Source organism: Amblyomma mixtum, chromosome 8 (assembly GCF_055824585.1).
Source record: "Amblyomma mixtum isolate Tamu chromosome 8, ASM5582458v1, whole genome shotgun sequence".
NCBI classification, from domain to species: Eukaryota; Metazoa; Arthropoda; class Arachnida; order Ixodida; family Ixodidae; genus Amblyomma; species Amblyomma mixtum.
In genome coordinates, this window is record NC_143019.1 from 23338290 (window position 1) to 23364115 (window position 25826).

At 44.0% G+C, this 25826-nt stretch overlaps 1 protein-coding gene across 1 annotated transcript; it reads right to left on the reverse strand.

The window, feature by feature from the left end:
* Positions 1 to 2670: 2670 nt before the first annotated feature.
* Fntb (Farnesyl transferase beta subunit) lies at positions 2671 to 24772 on the reverse strand. The gene is made up of 12 exons (XM_089556824.1): positions 24581 to 24772; positions 24260 to 24327; positions 21509 to 21584; positions 20796 to 20887; positions 18694 to 18743; positions 16494 to 16590; positions 14636 to 14719; positions 13620 to 13706; positions 13382 to 13511; positions 10428 to 10672; positions 6634 to 6748; positions 2671 to 3839 (listed from the first exon to the last, which is right to left on the reverse strand). The coding sequence occupies exons 1-12, from the start codon at positions 24689 to 24691 to the stop codon at positions 3735 to 3737; spliced, it is 1260 nt and encodes a 419-aa protein (XP_089412950.1). The 5' UTR covers positions 24692 to 24772; the 3' UTR covers positions 2671 to 3734.
* Positions 24773 to 25826: the final 1054 nt, after the last annotated feature.

The following is a 25826-nucleotide window of genomic DNA, read 5'->3' on the forward strand; positions in this document are numbered from 1 at the left end:
TCTCATTCACCGTGGCGGCCAGCACTTCACTACTTTGCCACTTCTTTTCTGCCCTGCAAGCCATCGCCAAATCATGCATCCCTTCATCCATGTCTTCTTCAGTTTACGATCGGGGCAATCGCTCGGTGGCCCCAGGTAATGTTACGAAGAAGACAAAGCTGGCAGTGGCGCGGAACGGAGCGCTTGCACTAGGCCAGCGGCCATTAAATCATCTCTTGTCCATCGTTCATCATGCCTCATTCTTCTGCTGGCTGCACCGTAACAATATTATTGGCTGCAGGGTCTATATTGAAAGGCACCTGCTTTCCATCGGGCGAGGAGGATGTCAAAATGCCTCCTCTCTGGGTTGTTGCAAATCAGTCCCGCTGTCGCTTCCAATGCGCTAGTGGGGGATGCATGCAACAGCCCAGAGAGCAATGTGGCTATGCCCAGGGAGCCGTCAGTGGAAAGGTCTATAATGAGTGTGCTGTTTCTATCAGAAAAAAAAGACTACATGACTAGCACGCTTTAGCAGAAACATTTATTCTCAAGAGAGAGAAAACAAGACTTGAATGAACATATGTCGTCACCTAGCAACAGCACTCCGCACTGCACTTGGCAAAAAATTCACAGGCTTGAAGACTGTAGTCTTGCAGAAAGCCACCACAGAAGCACCAAAAAAACTTGAAAAAAATCACAACATGGCTCCCAAGAATGAGGAAAAGAGGGACAATTAAGCAATGATTAGAAGTGACCTGAGGGCAATGACAACATTTTTACACAATAAATCACATGCACGCAGTTTCCAGAACTGCGGGATGAGAGCGCCTTTGGTGTTCAATAACTCAAAGTGGAGCTATAAAGTTTTGAAATCATTTTCAGTTACAACTGTTAGTGTCAGTTTAAGCGGTGATCTATTATTACCAACTTAAGCACTGTCCACATAACTTGAGCCAGAAATAAAAATGTGTAGTAGGCTACAACTCAAAAACAACAGATGCTAACAGTGGGCCACAATCCACGGCGTCCCGTATTACTGCGCTGACCAATCATTACAGTCAACAAAATGAGCTTTTTAAAAAAAATTTCTTGGCCATACTGAACAAGCTAGAGGCATCAAAAAATCATTTTTTAATTTCATCTTTAGATTAGCTTTTTGTTTCAGTAACGAAAAAACGTTTAATAACGGACTACTTTTATGCCATAAAGGAAATTCTGTGCGGCAATCCTGAATGTGGGCACTGCTTCACTGCGGAATTAGGCTGTACCCGGCTATAGCACACCTTTCAACAAAAAACAGCGGGAATCTAGGAACCACAAAATGTATCCCTAACAAGTAGTAATTACTAAATAAAACCGTTTCTTACCATTGTACATGCTGATTAATCTATTAAGCAACACCCAAGAGTTACTAACACATGCGGAGGTTGGCTAAACAAGTTGACGTACTCACAGGCACTTTGCTAAGCAGCATAAATCTTTGGCAAATGTACAACACTTGTGTGCACCGCTAAAGTTTGTAAACTGTGTAAGTGGCAGCTTTTGATAAGACAGGCTATTGTATCATGCTGCCAATGCAATGTACTGCAGGAACCTCGTAAGTGTAATAGAAATTCCGATTGTTAAGAGTAAGTACATACTCTACAGAAGCTGCCTCAAAAAACTAGTACAAATTTTAGCACATTTGACAGAGCTAGTTAGTGTAAATGGGTCATCACTGAAACGGTGTGTGAATAGGTAGGTACCTGTGCTATCCATCTTACTCATCGTTGATAAGATGTCTACTGCTCCTCTTAAATTATGACCCACAGCAACAATAAAACCCAGCATGAAGGCATTGGAGAACACAACTCATGCATGGATAGATGCTATATAAAGTGTTCAAAGCTGACAGCTAGTCGTCAGATGAATGAATCAGTTATTAGGAGAAGGCTGTTCACGCCTACGTAAAACCTTCAAGAAGTTACAGGAATTCCAAAGTTTATTGTAAACACTGAACCAACTGCTATCAGTAGCCTTGACAAAATTCTTCTCCCACAACAGACATTCCGTCATGATAACATGTCATATGATTTCAAGAAATCATGAGCTCAGTGGTTTTTGTAAATTAGGAAACTGCAAGATTTGCATGTCGCCTGGTCTAAGAGTGGTTTTACCAGAAGAGCGCCTATGTGAACCAATGAAAAAATTGATTAGCATGATCACTAGCAACACAGATTTACCCATACCATTCAATGAAAAGAACCTAAAAAATTAAGCCACTCCCGGGTAATGCCGCGAGCTTCCGACCACAATGAGAGTTTCCCTCTTGATGGATGGCATTTAGCTGTCATTTAAAACTCCCCTTAGCAACAGTTTACAGCCTGAATATGCTCGCAAAAAGGCTACAAAAATACAGCCAATGAAGATGCGAAGTGTACCCAAAAAAAAAGAGCCGTAAAAACGTCACCAGCTTGAATAATGGGCACAGCCCTCTCAGGGTCAGTAATTACCAGAAGAGTACAAAAGCAACATCTTTAACGCAGCCCCTCTCTTCAAGAGCTAACGACTCATGCGCAGACATTTGAGATGCGCTGTTGCTCTCGAATAAAACACACATGAAAGAAATGAAAAGCAAGCCCACTTAATACATCATTACGCATGTCTCTGACACAACAATGATGCATGAATACTAACACAGTGCGTATCGACCAAATCACCCCCCCCCCCCACCCCTCCAATCACACATAAACATAAGTGGACGTCAGTCGTTCGTTACTCACAAGTTACAACTTCTGTGTCATCAGGAATAAGTACCTTGGCAATTACATTTAAAGAAAGGAGCACTGATTAAGTTTTTTCATCCATCAGCTGGTATTGTAGTAACCAATATTGCCACCGTTTTTTTCGCAAAAGTTGATCAGTGCTTAAATTTTGCATGCTGAAGGTACCATTGCATAATGGTTCGTTCTGGCCTCTGTACTCGAGTGTGTAGGTTAGGTTTATATATTTTCCACTTCTGAAAAAGTAAAACATCATACAATAACACATAATGATTTCTACTTAGACTGCATCAAGCATTCCCATTGGAGCTATCAGCCATAAGGACCATAGCTGCTCTTCTCCCAAATGAATCCAATACGATGGAAAGATCAACAAGCAATGGCCAGTCACAATAGGGGATATTCAAAATTCCGCAAGTGCGCTTTCCCGCATAACAATGTTGTCCCAAACAAGATGGCTGACCATGCGTTTCCAGCTGAAAAAAAGCAAGTAAGACTGGTTTTTTGTTTGATTCTTCCAAAATACGTTCCTTACATTCTATCCACACCTTTAGCGCCTGTCCTGTAGCCCACGTGGTTCTTTTATAGCGAAGTCGGCCATCTTGTTTGGGGCAACATAGTTATGTGGGAAAGCGCACTTGCGGAATTTTGAATATCCCCTATTAGGGAGCAACTGCTGGATAATTACAAATGAGGCATTCCCGGTCATGCCGAACTGCATTGCACATCAGGTGCAAGCCGGAAACGGCACTTTTGGAAGGCAGCTCCAAGCGTCCACCGGCTGCTGTATCTCCGCACACCAAAGTGGCTCAAGTCTGTGTACCTGAGAACACGGTCCCACATCACTGGTCAGAGTAAGCACCTCTGAAAGACTGCTACACGGAAAGGAGAGCGGTTGTCGAAATGCTGGCTGGCTCTCGCAGGTTGAGCACCTTTCGTACAAACTCCGCAAAAGTAACCAGGCTAGAGCCTTCTTAGGGCCGCGAATGGAGCTCAGGAGTTGTCGTCATCACCTTCAGGCACAGGTTGCAAGCCAAAGTACTTGAGTGCAGCGACGGAGTTCTCCATACCAATGTTGTACAGGGGATGGATTGTGGTCTACGACAGAAAAAGAAAAGAAAAACGACAGATGACTGAAGCGCCCTCAACTACATGACAGCTTAATTTACTGCATGATGCAGGGTGTGGAGAATTTCACTTTCAAATTAAATATAGAGAAAGGCAACAAAATACACAGGAATCTCATTGGAGCAGGTCTCCACAAGCCTAACAAGCCCTGCAACTCAATGCAATTAAGTGGCGTACACTGAGCATGCGCACGTGACAGGACAAAAGCACAAATCTAGAGTTATTGAAATGTGACTTAAAACTACTTTGAGCATCGCTAAGCGGTACAAAATTTTGGCTTTAAAAACTGAAATAATGAGGAATATGTTGTCGCACATATTGGCACACTGAGCATAAAACTCTGGAGTGTAAAAAAAAATAAATATGCACTTCCAAAATTTTCAAGATGTAGTGTGGAAAGAAGAAAAAAAGAGATGCATGACGGCCTCAACACAAGAAAATGGCATCAGAAGTGAGCAGGCCACATTTATAACATACCAATGTACTGATGCATGTCCTTGAGAAAATTAGGAGGCATACCGCACCCGTGTGCAAGAATTCCAGGATTCGCTAACTCCTGAAAAACTGATTACTTTCTTCGGTGATTATTTAATGAAAATAACTGCTGTCAGGCTTAAACACACACTGAAGGTGCAAAACACTTTTTACAGACAACTACCGCCCTCTAGAGTTGAAAATTGCAACCAACGCAATTGCCGACCTAACTCATCCTTAGCCATGGGAGCAGCGCAACATCAGGCTGGATGAGTGCGACTCCAGTCATTGGCGATATTGGAACAATCTCCCATGATTAGTAAAGCTCAGGGTTGGTGGTTAAAGGTTTAAAGAATTTCATGCACAATTTCTCTGCTCCATGCAAAATTGCCTTCTAAAGCTGCCCGCAGCCTTAGACACGAAATAAACAAGACAAAAGTTATTTCAGTGAAAAGTGTAAGATTTGAGGAACCAATTGCCATCCATTTCAAATGAACTCGACGGCATGGGGTCACATGCAAAAAGTTCAGGCATAGTGCTGGAAAAGTGCAAACTTAGTTGCAGCAGCAGAAGAGAAGGAGGTTACAAAAAAAGGGAGAGGAATGCGATAAGTGCGCTTATGAGTATGCATGTTTTTAAATTAACAAATTTTCAGTACATACCATGTGCTGCATAGTTTTCTATAGCATATTCACTGTGTCCTGGGGCAGCGGTGGTCTAGTCACCTATTCATGCTATGCGGTCATGAATACCGGATTACATGAAGTTGTGGAATAGATTTTTAGAGCCAAAGCTCTCTTCCTGACGTACGAACCCAGAGAACAGCTGGTTCCGTCAATTTCATCTTCAAGCTCAGTCAAGGTCAGGCACCCGCTCGAGGTAAAAGGCGCAAGCACGAAGGAGCAAGAAAATTGTGCGGCCAATGGCGTGCCTTGCACGTCTCGCGAAGTGAACAGCACCTCTCAATAGATGGCGCTGGAACCTGCATGCGGGCTCACGGAAACCGGCGCACCCGTGCCAAGCGGCGCGAACTGCGGCGAGCTCGGCGTCTTATACAGCGAGTGTCTACCTATGAAGAAAAAAGCACAATCTCTGCAAACCAAACCAATCGTCTCATCCTTTGAAAAACCCAGCAAAACCAAGCTATCGCTCGACGAACTTGGCTTAATCGCGGTCAACCACTGCTAATTCTATTGTGAGGTCCTCCTTCTTAGGCCTCAAAACAAAATCTTGCCCATAGCTCCATCATATGACCCAGTAATTGTATGACCCATTAATAAACGAGGTGACCAACTGGTGACCCACGACGCAGTGAACGTGTTAAATTACTGCAGTGATGCGATGACAGCAGTGGAAAAAAAACAAAATGGCCAGACAGTAAAACAAAAAACAAACAAGTATTTGCTGGCAGGAAAAATTTCAAATATAGAAACATTCAGTGACAATTAAACGCTCTGTTACATTTACAACCACTGTTTACAACTGTTAAACATGGCTGTATGGCACAGTTCTGCTATGCAAATAAATGGCTTTAATAGTTGTTCAAATGAAACTATTTGGTACAGGTGTCCCTGTGAAACAGCCAGTGAATTCTCAAGCTTTCAAGTGTGTTAAGAAATTCGCAGAGCACCACGGACTCCACTGAGTCTGAGTGTGATTTGCAGTCTCAAATGTCATTCAACCTAAATGCAGTTTCAGCACATCTGCATGGCACAGATGTTACACCCACACAAGTGGGCGTGCTATATGTTATATGCTAACCCCTCTCCCACCCTTCAAAAAAAGTGCTTGCTGGAGATGCAAAACTTAAGACGTGCTAAAAACTAAAATTATTTGGCATTGCGTAACTCACCATCCGATCACTAAATTAAATTTTTTTAATGGATGACTTACTTGAAACAATAACTTTTGACAGCTGTTGACAGAATTTTTATGTACGCCACTGGATCACCATAAATGCTTGCCACCTTTCCAAACTACCACTGCTATTTATGAATGACTTCAGTTAACTTTAGTCAGATGGGATTACTATCTTACAGTGAAATTGTTCATTGTGGGGTCTAGCATATCGAAGCGACACCTTGCGACCTTTTCGATCTTGGCTCCATCGAAATTAGATAAACACAGAAAAAAAAAAGCTTTTTTTGCCGCCCACTTTTTAAGCACCAATGAACCAATATACTAAGAACTCTCCCTTTAGGCTACCTTCTGAACAAATCCTGAAATAAACACTGGATTTGTTTAGCAGATACAACTCGCATCAAAAACGTAGATGTGCTTCCCAACTCACAAGCTCGTTCTTGGGGTCTCCCAGGATACAGGTGGTGCCCAGAATTCCCCCACCGAAGTGTTGTGCAACACTCAGACCACTCAGCAAGTAGCAGGTGTGGTAGTAGTCTCGGGGCCTTCATGGAAGAAAAGGAAAAAAGAGAGCAAAAATACTTTCATTTTCTTTTCTTAAATGAACTACAAGGACAACTCTACTGAATCTTTGCTGCTAGCAAAATCCGATAGTTCAGCATTTCAGGGCATTGTTGTCATTTGCCCGGCACCACAAAACGCATTTATTGCTGAGAAATTGGGTCCGAAGTCGAGGCAGTTTTTTATTGCCTTCTGATTCAAGCTAGAGATATTCTGGTGAAGTCTTAAAGGGACACTAAGGAGAGCACTATTAATATTTTTTTTATAGTAAAATCCGATAGTTCGGCATGTCATGGCTTTGTTGACACTTGGCCGGCAGCGAAAGATGCATTTATTTCTAAGAAATTTGGATTCGAAGTTGAAAAAGTTTTTCCCGCCGCTCTGATTCAAACTTGGGATTCTACTATGACGACACAGGACTAAGAGACGTGGAACATGACGTGCGCATGACGTAGCGCAGACTCCGTGATTTCTGGCGGCCAGCAGTGCGGCCTAGCAGCAGCCGAAAAGAAAGCTACCGCCGGCCGCACGTTGAAGGCATCTATCGGCTATTGCGGCCGTCGCTACAGTCGCTTCGATTATGTTTGCACTGGCGTTTTGCCAGCGTTACGATGGATCTCGTTCTCGAAGTCGTCAACGAAGTTCTCGCAAATAGACACCTTTAGCATACCGTGTACCTTGTTACTGCTAGCGGAATACCGGGAGCCCGCCTACCGCCGGAAAACAGGCGCTGATTTGTCCCGATGCTTCAGGAGTGCGGGTAGCAGCTGGGCATGTGGCGCCATCTGGCGACGTCAAGGAGATTTGCGCATGCATTGGCTGCGCCTCAGTGATGCATGGTATCTCGGTTCCTGGTGTTGCTAGAACCATTCGTTCTAGCAACACTGCTTTGTTCTATGATCTCATCACGCTTGTACTTGCGAGTTTGGCCTGTGGCGGCGATACCTGTATTTTGGTTCTTGCTCTTTTCTACGTTACAAGAGCTTTGTTGTCAGTATGAGTGGCGTTTTTGTAATCAGGAGCTGGTATTCTGTCGATACAAGCCAACTTCAATTTCTCCTCAGTGTCCCTTTAACTGAAAATATGACAAAAACGTAGACTTCGTCATCTCTGGCAGGCTAGGGTGCATTCTAGCAGCACCACAAATGAAAGCTACAGTTGGCCGTTTAGTAGTAGGCATCTTTGTCAGCAGAATTACTCCAATCACATTAGCATTACCATGTTGATGATTATGAATTTTATGGCGCAAGGGCATCTGCAGCCAAAGAGTGCCATGGCACAAGGTATTTTCATTTGCTCAAGGTGGGGTCAAAGACCCATTTCTCAAGGATTTCACTATGAATAAACCGAGCACGAGGCCAGGGGAAAGCTTGTACCCATTGTATCACTGGCGGTTACCCGACGGCACTGAGGATCGAACCCCGCACTGTTCGCATGCGAGGCAGATGCTCGACCAAATAAGCCACTGCTGCGGTGCAGCATTACTATGCATCAGTAAGGATTCCGTTCCTGATTACGACAACAAAGTCCTCATGAGTAACTCTGAACTGCACTTTAGAGCTCTCAGCCTCACAGAGAGTTCAATGCTTTTGAGAGTTGATATGGCTGGAGTAACTACATATCAAGTTGTCCTGAGTGCCGACAGTCTTCAGCAAATACAGTAGCAAATACAGTGCGGCCTAGCGGCCGGTAACAAAACGTCAAAAACACAGCCATCCACGCAAAAATAACCGAAGCGATGACCACATACTAGGGTAATCATATCTTAAGAATGCACATGAGGTCCTTTCTCAATATTTTAAAATTTTTTTTCCCTTTCCATTTAATATCCCGAGGCGATACAAAGACCCTGAGGGATGCCGCAGTGGAGGACTGTGGATTCATTGAGACCACCTGGGGCTCATTAACGCGCACTGCCATCACACACTGCATGACCGTTTTTACATTTCGCCTCCAGTGAAAAGTGGCCGCTGCAGCTGGGATCCGAATTCTCGCGACCTTGAAGTCAACAGCTGAATGCCAAAGATGCTGAGCCACTGTGGTAGGGGTTGGCTACAATGAGACAGCGAAAGCCTATGTGGTTCTCAGAGGGACTTCGTGTGCCTCGTGGTCACTCTATGCCCACCTGCCTGCCTGCCACTTGCATGCCTGCCTGCCCACCCATTCGTAACCACCATGAAATAACATCTCCGCTCTGTAGCACCACTGTCATCATTTTGTTTCGTACTAGTGCAATTGTACAGTAAAAGCTCGTTAATTCGAACTTCGAGGGACCAAAACCCTTTTAATTATCCAACAGTTCAAATTATCGAATGACCTCGAAATAGCTAACAATAACTGCTAGTGTCACAGTAAATTTATTTGGCGAAGACTAAGCGATGGTTGTTTGCCTTAGATATGAGAATGGCATGACAATGACCATGTTTAGCAGCGGAACTCCACTGCTGGCGTGTCACACAGGAGGCTTCACAGCACAAAGTACGAATGGCACGTAACAAGTGCGCAGTTTTCGTGCAGTCGAAGAACTGAAGAACCACGCGGGCAGAAATGCTCAGCCCCAAAATGTAAAGAAAAAAATGGGGATAGAGAAGACCAGCGAGAGATGCGCCAATCAGTTCCCGATCAGTGTGTGGCTGGGCTCGGTCGACTGGCTGATGCAGGCTGGTGCGAAGTTCAGGAGAGCGAAACCGAAACTATACGGTATGACTGTTCTTAAAGACGGAGCCGTCCATTCGCCGTTGTCACGCCTGCTGTTGCGTGTATATCAGAGGTGTTCGAGTTACTCTCCAGCATGGAACTTAGGTTTGACGAGGTTATTTGGACTATCAATAGACGTGCCAAGCATATCTGGACACGAGCTCCAGATGGCCTCCCTTTGGCAGCCCATTCGAATTAACCAGTGCGAGATCCGTAGCGTCCCAATTAGCGAGTGTGCAACGCCGTAGACTTACATGGCGCTGGCCGGAACCACGTCAGCAGTTCGAATTAATGGGGTTTGAATTAAAGATTCCCTAGTCTAGGTTAAAGGTGCACTGAAGAGGAATCTGAACTCGTCTTTTTGCCGCGGGAACTCAATCTGCACGCTCCGAGCATTCTTAAAAACTAAGATTTATTGCCCTGTGTGGCTGATTTTCCTAATTAAATCGAATTAACGTCCGGCTCCCGCCTTTTTTTTTAATTCTTCCTCGTACGGTGGGCGGAGTCGACCAACGCGTGGAGTGCCTTTCAGCCAGTCCCGCGGCGGCTTGCCGCTCTGCCATCGGCGGAGTAATATGTAGTAGTCCGTAGAAGCAAATAGTCCGCGCGTATTTTTATTTCTGCGGGCTTATTTCGCGGCTATATTATCTGTGGATGAAACTGTTTATTCACGGAAACCTAGAAAACAAAATAAAGCGAAAGCAAAGCCTCCACGGAGCTGGCTGTAAGGCACTCCACGCGTTGGTCGACTCCGCCCACCGTACGAGGGAGAATTAAAAAGCGGGATGTTAATTTGATTTAATTAGGAAAATCAGCCACACAGGGCAATAAATCGATGTTTCTAAGAATTCTGGAAACGTGCAGATTGAGTTCCCGCGGCAAAAAGACGAGTTCAGATTCCTCTTCAGTGCACCTTTAAGTCCTCTGGAAGTGCAAGTAATCTCTCTCAGGGGTGACGGTGCTCACTTTCCAGGCTTGTCGACCAGTCCGCCGTTGGGCTCCTGGCAGCAGATGAGGATGTACTCCTGGAGGGCCGCCTGGTCGAACATCCAGCTCTCCATGCTGAGGGACTCGTTGCCCTGGGAGAAGAGGACCTTGTGCAGCAGGGGGAAGGCGCCCCCCTGCCAGAAAGAGTAGCAGCCGTCCACCAGCTTGTTGGTGCGCCCCTGGAAGCCACCCTCAAACCGCATCTGTCGGTTCACCAGCCACCGCTGCGAGTCGGAAAAGAGAAGCAAAAGACAAGCTCACAAGGGGTTGCCAGGACCACAGAAGTCATAGCAAAACCCTAGCACAGCTGTGGCAGAATGTACTTGCGGGCTGGTGGTTTCTGATCTTGAATTGAATGCTTCTACAAAACATTTCAATAAACACTTGATGGTCGACTACAAGTAATAACTTCAAACTTGCTTGTCGTACTACTTTGGCGTTTTCATACTATCTACTGGCCTTCTTCGTTGGGTGCAACCATCATTTCAACTTGCTATTTGGAAGCCTTAAAAGGCAACTGCATAGGTTTTAGAAATCAACGAACTTAAGAGGGTCGAATGTGTGAAACTTGTAGGTAAAGTATGCGAAGTCTTTTTGGGCTAGCATTTGAAATAGTGAAGTAATCGCCGATTAAAAGTCGCACGCCCTTCAAGCTTCTCCGCAGCGCACAACGCCAAGTGGGGGGCGCATGATGACGTCATCGAAGGTATCGGTGCATTTCCAACTCACAAACGCCTGCTTTGAAGAAAAAAAACCGACGCCATCGAAGGCAAACCCTGCTGAGAGTTGTATGGCAGCGTCTAACGAGTCACGGCAGGGTGTGGCTGACGACAGCGGTAATTTGAAATCATACCTTCTGTGACGTCACGCTGAATTTCCCTGCACACCTCCGGTGCATTGAGGAGAAGCGCAAAATTCGATCGTCGATTACGTCACTATTTTAAATGCTAGTGCAAAAACACTTGGCATGCTTTACCTACAGTCTATATAGATTTGAATCTTTGAATATGGAAAAATTTAAAAAAAAATGCTGCAGTTGCCCTTTAAAGAAAAAATGTGTCCTTGGGCATAAAATTCGCCCATTGGCTGGAGGCAAGTGATGTCACCAGGCAGACAATTTCCATTGGCTGGAGAGAAGTGACATTAACAGACCTAAAGTGATGTCACTCTCAGTAAAGGCATCGACAGCTTTTAATGCCACTGCACCGCCAACATTTAAGGTTCTCATTAGGTGTCCCTGCCAATTCTTTCATTCAGGATTTGTGTGTCGTGTGATGTTTGCGTGTAATGTTTTCCCCTTTGACTGGCTCAAACCCGCAAGAGCATAGAGGTCAATGAAGTGAACAAAAAAGGCAGGTCGCAAGAAGAATTTAAAGAACGCTCGTCAAAGCACGAGAATCGTCCATTTCCGTGACAACTGCCACAAGCGCGCACTTTCGTCGGGCTCTCCGGAGGGATCCTCAGCGCATTTTTACAGCGCTTACCTAATGAACAGGCACGTCTTATACACTGGTGCAACTTAAGTATGTTTGTAATAAGGGAGTAATTACTCATTGGCATCCACCCGAGCGCAGCCATACGGCTACAAAGGAAAGCTATACAGCTTTCTCAGAAACTTCGTAGTTAAAGAAAAATTCGTCCTGGTTCGGGGCTCGAACCCGGGACCACCGCTTCACCGGAGCAGTCGCTCTACCAATTGAGCTAACCAGGACAGCAAGCTTATGGTAGGGCGAGAGCGAATTGATCAATAACTAGAAGTGGGAACTGTGTTGGTCAAACGTTTAGGGGAAACATTTGACCAACACAGTTCCCTAAACGTTTGACCAACACAGTTCCCACTTTGAGTTATTGATCAATTCGCTCTCGCCCTACCATAAGCTTGCCATCCTGGTTAGCTCAATTGGTAGAGCGACTGCTCCGGTCAAGCGGTGGTCCTGGGTTCGAGCCCCGGACCAGGACGAATTTTTCTTTAACTACGAAGTTTCTGAGAAAGCTGTATAGCTTTCCTTTGTAGCCGTATGGCTGCGCTCGGGTGGATGCCAATGAGTAATTACTCCCTTAAGTATGTTTGTTTTCTTTTTTTGGGGGGGTGGGGGCGGGGGGGGGGATGCCATTAACAGAGGCGCTGGTGCGATTCATAACAGAAAAATAAAGTACAGTCTTGGTCAAAAGTCTTAAGGCCGAAGGCTTTTTGTTAAAACCGCATAACACAGCCATTACAGCACTATTAAAGAACGAATGACCTTGAAATTCTAACAGGTTTCTTCTTGCGTAGAGGGGCTTCCTGTTTGACTTGTGTTTCAAATGATCCGCTACACGGAGCATTCTAGGAACATTCATTTTGCAGCAGTTGAACGATGTGGCCTTAAGACTTTTGACCAAGACTGCACACTGCATCATGCAAGTTCCAGAAGTGGTATGATTTGACTTATGCACAGACATAAATTAACGCGCAAGGCACTGTCCAGTTCAGTCATCCAGTAAAAGGTTCCATTGACAGCAAAACCCTCATGAACCTTGAAACTACTTTCAAGAACCCCGAAGAACTCAGGCAACAACTTGAGAAGCACTGGCTTAGGCTCGAAATCTGTGATCAACATATTGCGAAAAGCAGAGAAAAACTCGAATTGTAGGTATAAAAGTGTAAGCTGACACCGAAAAAGGTTTGGTTTGGTTTATTAGAGTTTAACGTCCCAAAGCGAGTCAGGCTATGAGAGACGCTGTAGTGAAGGGCTCCGGAAATTTCGACCACCTGGGGTTCTTTAACGTGCACTCACATCGCACAGTACATGGGCCTCTAGAATTTCGCCTCCATCGAAATTCGACTGCCGCGGCCGGGATCAAACCCGCGTCTTTCGGGTCACCAGATGAGTGCCATAACCACTGAGCCACCGACACCGATAAAAGACAAATCGCTATTTTCAACCACATACCAACAGCTTCTTCAGGTCGCAAAGGATCTCCCTCTCGAGGAAAACAAGGGCGGCAAAGCCGCAAAACGTGTAGCCGCCATGGGCCTCCATGCCTGGTACACCACCAAAACCCCCTTCATACGTTTGGCACCTACGGGGCGAGAAAAAGAAACAGGCAGGAAGACCAGCTGCATGAAGTTCTTGCAAACTGAGAACTGCAACAGACCAGACATGCTAGCTCTTTTCCAAAAGTACTTACTTGACGACCCACTCTGCTGTTCCCTCGAACAGTGACGGCGTGAAAACGTTGGTCAGCTTGGCCACAGAGAGAGCGCAATAGGCACCCCTGAAAATCATCAGGCAGTGTCAGTTAAGTGGAATACAGTACCGTTATTTCACCATAATAAGGCTAGGTTCGTCGCCTTTGCTGGAAGAGACTAAATATAAGTATTTGGGTGTCACACTTACTAACACTTTATCATGGAATCTACATATAGATAACATCTGCTCTTCCGCACTCCGCAATCTATACTTCTTAAGATATAAGCTTAAAACTTCTCCCCCTAGCGTAAAATTACTTGCTTACAATTCACTAATTAGACCGAAACTCGAATACGCATGCGTTGTCTGGGACCCGTTTACTAAATACAATATCACTCGCCTAGAAAAGGTACAGAGAAAAGCTGTAAGGTTTATTTACTCTAAATTTTCCCCGTATGACTCACCCTCTGAAATAATGCAGGTTAATGGTATTCAATGCCTTGCACAACGAAAAAAAAATTTACGTTTGCAATTTCTTTACTTGCTTTGGAAACAAGAATTAGCTATTAACCCTGCCCCATATCTGTCGCTTTCAACATCGAGGTATACACGCCACCATCATCCTAATGCTCTGACGCCGTATTTTGCACGAACAGATTTATTCAAGTTTTAATTTTTTCCTCGCACAGTAACGGACTGGAATGATTCTTTATTGCCTTTCGCCACACTTTGATGCTTACTAACTTTGTTATTATTAATTTGTTTGCCCTTTTACCCACCCTGCTTGGACCTGTATATGGTTTGCAGTATTGAATAAAGAAAGAAAGAAAGAAAGAAGAAAGAAATACTTACAGGTTGGGCTTTAAAGCAACCAACGCTAGCGTAAGACGTATTGTTTGAGAATGTGAACTACCCCCTTTGAAGTGACACATTGCCAGAAAAGTACGCCGAATCAAACTGTATGATAAACTCAGCAGAATATTTATGTATTTGTTTTGTTTTTTTCACACTCACCTCACATCAGATTCTCCCCCTTCATGCATAATGAAGGATCCATCAGGCTGCTTCATTCGCTTCAGAAAATTGTACAGTGTCTTCCTGCAAGCAAAACAAAAATGTTCTTGTGAGATTCACAAATGAATATCTACACTACAACAAAGAGTGCTACAACAGGGCAGCATATTACCGCATACTGATGTGTATTATCAACAGCCTGACTACACTCACAGCAGGACAAAGGCCTCTCCCTGTCCTGTGCCAGCGGTGGTCCCCTTATCTGCCCAAACTTCCTAATCCCATCTACTCCCTGCCTTCGTGAATACACTAATTAAGGTGAATAAGTCTACCTTTTCTTAGAAAAAAAACATCCGAAATAAGGGGATTGATCTACATGCGGAGTCAGCGTATTGGTGGGTTTAAGGTATCTTCAGCTAAGCTGCAGGTAGTACGCTCTGTGCCGGTTCGTTCCGGCCAGGATAGATGGCGCTGCATGTTTCAAATGACAATGGCGTCGACCTAGAGCGGCAATATACGGTACCTCTTCAGTATCTCTGCCTGCATATCACAGATGTTAATGAATCAAAATTCCTTCAGCAATGAGCCGTTCAGAATTTGAACACTCGTCCGATTCAGCTAATTGTGCTTGGAGCGCAGCTTAGCTTTCAGTGAAATAAGCATGATGACTACTTTTAATGGTTTCAGGTACGGATACTCGTGAAAATGTAATCTATTTTGTGGTTGCCAACTTGATCTAAAAGCCACAAAATATATGCAGAATGCCATCATTCGTTGGTGATGACAATGCAGTCGGGCATTTTGTGAGAGCCATCAAATGGGAGGTAAGCTACACTGAGCCAAGCTTAAGCACAGTTGAATCCACTCAGTGATGAGTCATCTTGTAAAAAAGTCCGATGATGACATAGTATGTCATGTGGAACACATCGACATCACTGACTGCAATTAGGTCATGGATACATCTGACTCAGCACGCTGCTTCATCAGAACTCATGACAATGACATCAGAATGCCAGTGTTTGCCGACTACAAACAGCAGACCTCACTGCTGGTAATGAGAATGCAGAACCACCCAAATGTAACTGATCCTTGGCAGTCAAATGAAGCCAACCTAATTTCTCATTTTTTTTCAAAAGCAATGGAATTATTCATACAACGAAAGTTTTCCTGGTCTCTGTCCACTTCATGAGAGCAAGATTTGACTGTAAGCATGAATGAGGAAGCCAAAGACATCCGACAGAAAGCTGATTTCCAAATGTAAAGTAGAATGCCTGTGTTTTACAGCATTGCAAAGCAAAGGGCCGCAAACAGAGGAGTCACAAGCGTCTATTAATAACTGCACTAATACAAACAATCAATAGTCCCGAACACCCAATGTAATGCTAATACAGCAGTAATCTGTGCACTGCTATGTGTTCAGCATGTTACACAGGTAGCTTTATAAAAATTACCTTTAGCTAAACACACATCAGCTGGTGCCTTTCGAAGTAGTCTTGACTGCACATTAACAGTTACTGGCAGCCAACACGTCATGCATGTAACTAAATTAAACTAATGGCAAATGCATGGCTTCATGCAACATATGTCCACATGATCTTAGTGTTCATCAAGCTGTCTCCATTATCGAGGAACTTCTGCTTACAACTGCCTACTCACATCCCTTGTGGTGTCCTGTACATCAACACTAACTGTACATTCCTAGTGGTACAGCATCTCATACACTATGCGTTCGAATAAAAAGTGCAGTTAGTGGCAATCTAGCACGCTGACACTTTAGGGAACAACACGACATTACCCAGATAACAGTGCTAACTGGCCTGGATACTTTAGATGAGGAGTAATGGCTCCACTGGCATACCTATTAATGACCTTATAAGCCTCTTCACAGCCAAGTATGCAGAGTGCATTCACAGCTGCGTACGTAGGGGCCAGGTGAGCTTGCTGGTCAGGACCACCTGAATGGAAAGGAGCAAGGTCAACAGCTAAACTATAACAGGCTTAACTAAAAGCTCATTTCGCTCAGCAAATTAAACTAGACGGTTGCAAATGCCACAGTGATGAAACGTTGCGAGAATGCCATTAAGCAATCGTGTCGCAGGATAAAAAGAGAGAGCCAAATGCCTGCTTATCATCTTAGGTTCCAGCCTTAAGTTTCCCGACAAAGTTCAATCTGTTACATTGGTAGCTTTGAGAGACTGTAACAAATTCCAACATAATAACTTGCTTTCGTGTGGGAAGTACTGCTCTGAAATAGAAAAGATGTCAGTACACCACACTATTAGCCAATCGTGAAGACATTTGAATCAAATTTGTGATGATTTGACTACCTAGAACGAGGAAGAAAATAAAAAATCTGTGATATCATCACTGAGAGTAGTCCTGAGCAATAAATGCACTGTATTTCATAACTTCGTACCATCTAATGTTATACAAAGGAGATCAATGCTACACTGGTTTTTACAGCTGTAATATCCAGTATCATTGTTACACTTTTTTAAGAGGTCCTGCTACCTGGTTTTTCTTAGACGATGCTAAGGGGGAACGGAGCTTTCAAATCGCAAAAAATGGCGAAAAATTCGGCTTCTTAAAAATCAAAGTATCCCATCTTCAACGCAGTCCCAAGTTTCATTGCTGAAATCTACCAGAAAGTACTCCAAAAGAACTGATTCATCAACCGCAGTGGTGCTGCATATTGCGAGGCGGCCGAAAAATAGGCATTTTTAAAACTTCCTGCATCTTTACGATGCCGCGACCGAGTGGCTCTATCTTTTGCTCGATAGAAAGCTTGTTTCTCCACCTTCAAATCTGGTGCCACAGCTCGAATCCACACACACAAGCAAGTACATAAAAAGCAACAGTATTAAGGTCTCGCCACTTTGAGTGCCCCACGCTGGCACTGGTCTCCTCAGTGGCTGCCACTAGCAAGCAATGGAGTTTACGCTGCAGCCGATGGTGCAGTGTGAGCTGTTGCACTTGACTAGCTATGAAGCTCGTCTTGTGTTACACTGCTCTGCGTCTGAACTTCACCGACACTCCGAACTGACACTTCATCAAAAAGAAGTACAATGGTGCACTGTTACGGCAGCCGAAAGCCATCAATGGCCAAGAATGGCAAGAAGACCTCTCTGTGGGCTACTGTAAGCAAATTTATCTCAGAGGTCATCATAGCCGCACATGTGAGTGCTTCAGGATCCGCTGGTAGCGCATCCACGGAAGGTGGCTTGATTGGCGGGGGAAACTGCGTGGTGTAAGTCGCGGAAGCACAGCCGAGCTCTTTTGGCATTGTTGCTACTGCACAACAGTCTAATAAAAGAAGCTCAAAAGCATGCCACGTGGAGAAAGGAGTCATCAAAAGAGCAACAGGCCAAATGCCAGGTAGTCAAGCAATGCGCATTTAAAACAACACCAAGGGCTACAACAGTGCCGCCCTCAGATGTAAACATGGCGCTGAGCTTCTAAATGCCTTTTTCTCAATACTGCTTTTCTAGCCTGTTGCTCAACTTGTGGAAATGATTCCTTCAAGACTGTTCTGCCTATTTTGACCCCGTTTGCTTTGTAGCACTCCCAGAACCACACCAATTGCAGCGACAATCTTAGTTTTCGAGCTTGATGAATTCTCGGTATGATATTTTGTTTGCACTCTACATAAATCTATTGCAACTACAACTGCAAAAAACGGCTACTCAAAATTTGTGTTTGCGAAAAAAAATCTAAGATCGTCATGACACGTAGCATACATGCAGAAATCCAGCGAAGGATGAACCACCTTTCTATCACATTTTGTCAAGTCTGCAGGCTTTCCACAAGGTTTAGAAGAAAAAACAGGCCCTCGAGATATAACACTAAAATTTTGGCCACTCAGTCTTGGGAGCATTACTGAGATGAAACAAATGATTTCATCTAAATCCATCCCAAAATAAGAAAGTTTGTTCCGAAAGCCGCGTCCCCCTTAAACTGTTTGACACGTCAGTTTTATACACCTACACTCTGCACTTAATTCCAATCTGCAAAAAGGCCAATACAGCGAAGTGATAAAAGAATGCAGTGTCAAAACTTACCACCAAAGCCTCCATCTGGGTGCTGACATCGCCCCAAAAAGTTGGCAACACTGAAACAGTATAATACATAGGCAGGTGTTAAAGCTGAGAGAATCTGTAAGCCCAGTTTTCATTTGTTGCTATTAAAAAAATTAGTGGTGATTACACGCAAGGTAATGCAGATGATGAGTGCTGGCTGTTGAGACATAATCGTGGTTCAATCCCATTTACTCATCGTTGATACCACTCATGCAGGCTGCCTTGTGTTCGGTTATCCTTGTGTTCGGTCTTGTGTTCGGTTATCATGAGCCAAATGTTGCTACAACATCGTGGTAATTAGCCTTTGCTATCTACTGATAGGAAATACTTGCAGATTGCCCTGCAGATGGCAAGTGCCTCTGCCTAATCAGAGTTCTAGTTTCGGCCAGTTAGTCTACTTTGATTTAGTCTACATGTTGATTGCACAGCACTAAACACACAATGACAAGATACAAAGAACGACAAAGGCTGGTGCCTACTGTCAACTACTTTCATTCAAGCATACACACAGTAATTTATTGAAGGCCATCTTGTCATGACAACTGAGCAAACATGATATGGCAAGGGGCTGAAGACTGATTTATTGTTTTCATTACTGAGCAATCTTTTGCCTTTTTGCATAATGGTGACTGCAGAAAGGCAGTATAAGTCGAGAGCACAAGAGAGCAAAAAGGCAGCCATGACGTGATCTCGAAAATAAGCAGGGCGAAGACAGGGTGACGAAAACCGGATCAGATTAAACTTGAACGAACTAGAAAGAACACCTTAGAGACGAGTGTTGAACTCTGCCAAGAGCTTTAACAAACCGAACTAAGCTAAGCAGGGGCAAACAGTAAAACCAGTGGTGAAGCAACAGCTGAATAGAAGACTGGTTTAGGCTAGTTTGTTTATCGTTATGTCCCCTTACCACCTTTCTGTTGTATTATATTTTGTTGTTGATGTTATTTAGACTCTGCTTCTTACCTTACCTTGAGAAATCTATCTTGCAAATCTGTCTCATCTTGCAAATCTGTCTTGTCTTGCAAATCTGTCTTGTCTTGCAAATCTGTCTTGTCTTGCAAATCTGTCTTGTCTTGCAAATCTGTCTTGCAAATCTGTCTTATCTTGCAAATCTGTCTTATCTTGCAAATCTGTCTTATCTTGCAAATCTGTCTTATCTTGCAAATCTGTCTTATCTTGCAAATCTGTCTTATCTTGCAAATCTGTCTTATCTTGCAAATCTGTCTTATCTTGCAAATCTGTCGCTATTCAGCCATATGTGTTTTTCTGCTTTGTCACTGGCTTTACATTTTTCCCCTGCTTAACTCAGTTCAGTTTTTTAAAGCTCTTCACTCGATTTAACATTTACATGTGTAAAGTGTTCTTTCTGGTTTAACATTTACCTGTGTAAAGTGTTCTTTCTGGTATATTCAAGTCTAATCCAATCTGGCTTTCATCACCGTGGCTTTGCCCTGCTCATTTCCAAGTCCACGTCAGGGTTGCCTTCACGCCTTTGCACATTCTGGTCTTATCTTATACTCTGCAGTTTACACCATGTTGATCGTTAAGTGCTGACAAAAAAAAGCTATCTTCAGCCTCTTGCCATAACATGTTTGCTCTGTCCTCTTGAGGAGGTGACCTTCTAAAAATCACTGTAAGTATGCTGGAATAAAGATAGTTGATTGTAGGCGCCAACCCTTGTCTTCCTTTGCATCCTGTTGTTGTGTGTTTTGCACTGTGCAGTCAATACAACTTTGCCTGAAACTGCTACGCAATGAACATGCCCTGCAATGAGTGCAACCCATGAAAAAAAATTGATGAAACGAGTGACAAATGGAGCCAATTACACCAAAGCTAGTTAAAAGACATACCAAAAATTCTTAAAGCTGACATCACACTTATCTGGCAATACTTACAAGTAATGAGACTTTAGCTTCCGTGAATCCTAAGTATGGACGTCCAGCAAGCAGGTTTGGTGTACTCAACCCCAATGTTGCGAACTTACAACATAAATAGATTTCAATGCGAAGACCACAAGGATATTTCTGAGACCTCAAAAAATAAGTAGCAGGGTTACTAACTATAAATACTATACAAGTCATTACCTTAGTTTCATTTCTGAGTAAAGCTGGACATCTAAAAGTTCTATGGCGTGCAGGATCCAGTAGCATAACCAGGGTCGGCTTGCATCGAGGTCCTGAAATGGATGAATCAACGGATGCTTATGGCAGCCTATGAATATACTCATTTGCACATATTACTGCACTCCCTCACAGGGAATTCAGGCGGAAAGTAGCAGTATTAACAACAATGCTAAAGAACAAAAGTGATGATCTATGAAAATTTTCGACAACTGCCAGTAGTGCAATGCATAACAAACATAAAAGAACACATATTCAAAGAACGAATAAGTAAGTCAAATCCCTCCCATTATGCCTGGGTTCACAGCAGTTTCTTTAGGGTAGCTGTTCAGCATGAACTTCTCAGTTGTTTATGATGTCTGTAAACATCACCTTATTGCTCATGGGGTGGCAAAATGCAGTACTAACTTAGTATATATTATAAAGACATGAAACTAAGCCCAACTATTGGGTCACCTCTGCAGACAAACGTGGTATAACACATTGTCACCAGTGTCACCTGTGTCATTGTCACCAGTGTCATTGTCACCAAATGCACCAGTGACCGGCCCTACAAGCCGGCATGGCGGTCATTACCAACCAAGAAACTAGATGGCGCTATTTTTTCAAGATGGCGGCGCCCAAGAGAAATTGGTGTATAATGGCATATAAAGAGCTGACTGCACTTTCTTACACACCTGGTATCCTTGTGGCAAATGATTTAGGCCTTTCATGAGAAAAGCAACATGTCGTTCCCTTTGAAGAAGAGGAAATCTGAAAAGGGAAAGATGCATCATGTACAGGTATGCGTGACATAAGCGGGCCCTATATAGAGTAAGGTAAGCATAACATCACTGAAATCCATTCTGTCTGATTAAACCATTACTTGAGGCAAATCCAATTTCATTGCTGTAGCCTCTACATCTTGAATTCCCTACCTTAGACCTTCAACACACAACAACAGACTTGTCTCCAGCATTCAAGTAATTCAAGCTAAGGAAGTTAACTCTTAACCCTTTCAGGCGCTTTGTACACAATTGTGTAAGAGGCAAACTTGCAGCTTTTTCTGAGAGTCTGGTGCACCTAGCAGTGATTTCATTATTTCAGTCGAATTGAGCACCCTTCTTGTTGCAAATAAGATGCTTTTTTGTACCATGTAGTGAATGCAGTAAATAATATTTCACATAAGAGTGAGCCAGGTAGCACTTTGTCCGCCGTTTTTGTGCAGACAGATTTTGCCGCGAGTGAAAACATCAATTGTTTTTGCTCAATTTCGAGTGATGTGAATCTTCGAAACACAAAATGATTCCATGATGCCTGGGGTGTTTACCTGACTCATGAGAACATTTTGATGTTATTATTTCTAACAAATCTGACACTTTGTATGCAATAGGGGATATTCAAAATTCCGCAAGTGCGCTTTTCCGCATAACAATGTTGCCCCCAACAAGATGGCGGACCATGCGTTTCCAGCTGAAACAAAGCAAGAAAGACTGGTTTTTTGTTTGATTCTTCCAAAATACGTTTCTTACATTCTATCCACACCTTTAGCGCCTGTCCTGAAGCCCATGTAGTTCCTTTATAACGAAGTCGGCCATCTTGTTAGGGGCAACATTGTTATGCGGGAAAGCGCACTTGCGGAATTTTGAATATCCCCTATTCTCCACATTCTTGTAAAAACTTACCTGCTGGTCTTTCACGTTTGAAAACTAACAAATTCCCTTTCTTCAGGCCAGAATATACTAGTTAGGTGAAAAAATAATTCATTTCAGTCAAAACAAAAAATGGCGCCTGAAAGGGTTAAGGCAGGTGCAGGGCTTCAACTTCTGCACTTGAGTGTAGAGGCACAGATATGTGAACAACAAAAGGCACAAGTTCCACGCTCCTGAAAGAGATCTCACTCTTCTTTTTCTTCAACAGAAAACAACTCCAACGCTCTAGACAAGCCTACTTATGTCTGTACTACAGGCATACTTATTCCTAAAGTCTTTCACTCAAGGAGCATTGCTCAAGGTAAAGTTGTTCTCTGTGCATAGCCAAAATTATATAAGCGAAACCTTCAGAAACAACGAAAGAAAGGCTTAAAAATAAAGTGCAACTGAGAATAGGTTTGGTTTGGTTTATGGGGTTTAACGTCCCAAAGCGACTCAGGCTATGAGAGACGCCGCAGTGAAGGGCTGCGGAAATTTCGACCACCTGGGGTTCTTTAATGTGCACTGACATCGCACAGTACACGAGCCTCTAGAATTTCTCCTCCAAAGAAATTCTACCGCCACGGCCGGGATCGAACCCGCATCTTTTGGGTCAGCAGCCGAGCACCATAACCACTGAGCCACCGCGGCGGCGCAACTGAGAATGAAATTCATTAGGCTCATAAAAGGCTACATATGATCAAACATGAACCACTTATCCTTTCCGGCTAGGGTGCTTAAACATAAAGCCCGTAGTGTGTTAAACACTTCATTAATTAATGAAGTTAACGTTGCAGCACTAATGAAACCCTTGGAAACGCTATTCATGAGGTTGTTTTTGTTTTCCCAGAAACATGCGCAGTCTTCAGTCTCAAGTTTATGTGCACCGACAATTGCGCTGAGAGTCAGCTAACAGTTCTCCACTGTAGAAGGAAGGCGGAAGCACTATACTGTAAAAGCATTGTCGATTCTGTCAGCAGCCAGCAGTATTTCCTCGGCGAAATTCTCCCCGCAGTGGCCTCCGATTGGCTACAGAAGGTCACGTGATATTTTCCCATGAAAGCAGCAGTGACTGACTGATTTTTCACACTCTCACACATACAGTTTATGCTCTCACAGCCCTCTTTCAGCAAATAAAGTGCTCCAAACAAAGTTTGTGCAGCATGCACTACAGTGTCAGCAAGAAACTAGAATGCTGTTTGTACAACAAGCTACTGCAAGCAAGGGTCGTATCTGTGCAATATTTTCGTAGCAGTCATAATGCATGTCGGCCAAATATCACCCAGCTTTCAAAATTGACGAAATCGCAACTTGAATTGAATTTAAGCTTGCTGAACATGAACTAAGCGCAGCCCCCTGGGAGCTTATTCACGGCAGATAATATTACTAAAGCGTAAGGAAACTTCGCAAGAGAGTTCAATAGCTGGAAGCATTGCAGCGCGGCCTGCATACCATTACAGTGCTACATAAATGGAGCTTAGGCGATCCTTTTTTGCAACGTCGACAGAGCTGAGCTTATCTCTTTTTGTCGTACTAGGCGCAAACTGTCGTTCATTGCTTCCGCTTTGGGTGTTTGGCTCAATCGAGCTGCGTGGACTGAGATATTTTACGGACCTCAAGGTTCCTGCTAATCCAGACAAGAAAAAGCGGGAGAGTTGATCTTCTTCGAACGAAGTAGCCAATCACGGGCCAGTGCCGAGAGATTTTAACACATCAGCGAAACACGGAGCAGTGCGGGCGCATCAGGAGACGACTTACCCTTCTTCTACCCTAGCTGTGGTCCGAGCACCTTTGAAGAAACAGTCAACGGAGGCCTCCACTTTTTTCTGAAAGCGAAACGACACCAAATCACTGAGCGGTATGTAATCGTGCACAACCAGATAGTCAGTGAAACCAAATAATTATACGTCGTCTCAGTCCTTAGCTCTCTAGACGCTCTGGCAGCCGCAGTAAGCGATGCCAAAAGTATGAGAGTAAAATTATAGCAACAAAACAGGCAGGACAGGCAGCAGTACATTGCAACGGGCGTCAACACCGGGCGATACCCGGCAAAACAAATGCGTCACTTGTAAATGATACCTGCTCTTCGGAAGAAGCTGTCGGGTGGCCATCATCGTTGTAACGCTGAGCGTCAATAGAAGGACTGCAGCAGCGCGTGGGGAAAACGCTGCAACCGCTGTCCTCAGCCATGACGACCGATGTTTACTGGTAACACAAATATCACCGCGCAAGAATGATACCTTCAGCTGCCATTTTCAGCCACAGCGCGGACATATGGATTTGGATTCGAATCTGGATTGAAATCTGGCCGGCTAGCTTGTTGCCAGACGTATTGAGCCGCATTCCGCATTCGCCGGCCAAAGTTTCTAATATGTGTTTCACAGGCGGGAAACTTGAAACGAGTGATCGGTGCGCTGAGACGTACGATACTGGCGTGATATAAGGAGCCCTATTGAGTGATAAATATAATGTTATTGTGGGGCCTGTTGGTTCATTTTCGAGGAAGTTATGAATTTCAGCTTTGCTTTTTATTATTACAATACATTTTTCAAAGAAAGGCTTAAAATTCCGTCACTCATACGAAATAAGGTGACCGACAAGCGATCCTACTCGCCAGTTCCCAACTTGGCGCGCATGCTCCATTGGTCGCTCATTTAAACAACTCTGAGACTGGCCTATATAGTGGTTAACGAATGGCGAGGGAATTTTGTAACTCGACACCGCCCCCCCCCCCTCTCCCTCTACAAAGCGAGAAATTTTTTACGTGGCAAAACCATGCTGAAGCCTACTTTTCGACCACGTATGTTTCCCCAACCAAACCAAACCAATCAATTAAAATTGAAATTGGGTTTTGAGGAAAGGAAATGACGCAGTATCTATCTCACATCTCAGTGGACACTTGAACCGTGCTGTAAGGAAAGGCAGGAAGGTGGGAGTGAAAGCAGAAAAAGAGAAAGAGGTGAGTAGCCACAATTTTTTTTTCGGGATGGGCCCAAAGCAATTTACTGTACCTCGGAAAGGGGGGGGGGGTGAACTCGATTTCGAGGAGGGCCGAAAACGTAGATTCTGGCTCGAAATCGGTAGCTGCGCCGCTATGCTCTCCTCTGTGCGCGGTTGAAATTATTTCAACAGCGCGTTTTTCACTTCTTCAGTAAATTAAATGCAAGTGAAAGTTCAGTTTCAGGCTGGTATGAGAACTTTCACAGGATTTCTCCGAACTTTGCCTCGAGGAAATTCGTATAGTGGCTGCTGAATCCACGTTTTAAACCCAGCAATAGCCAAGCCAAATACGAAGCCCCCTCTACCAGGCATTCCTCTACAGCTC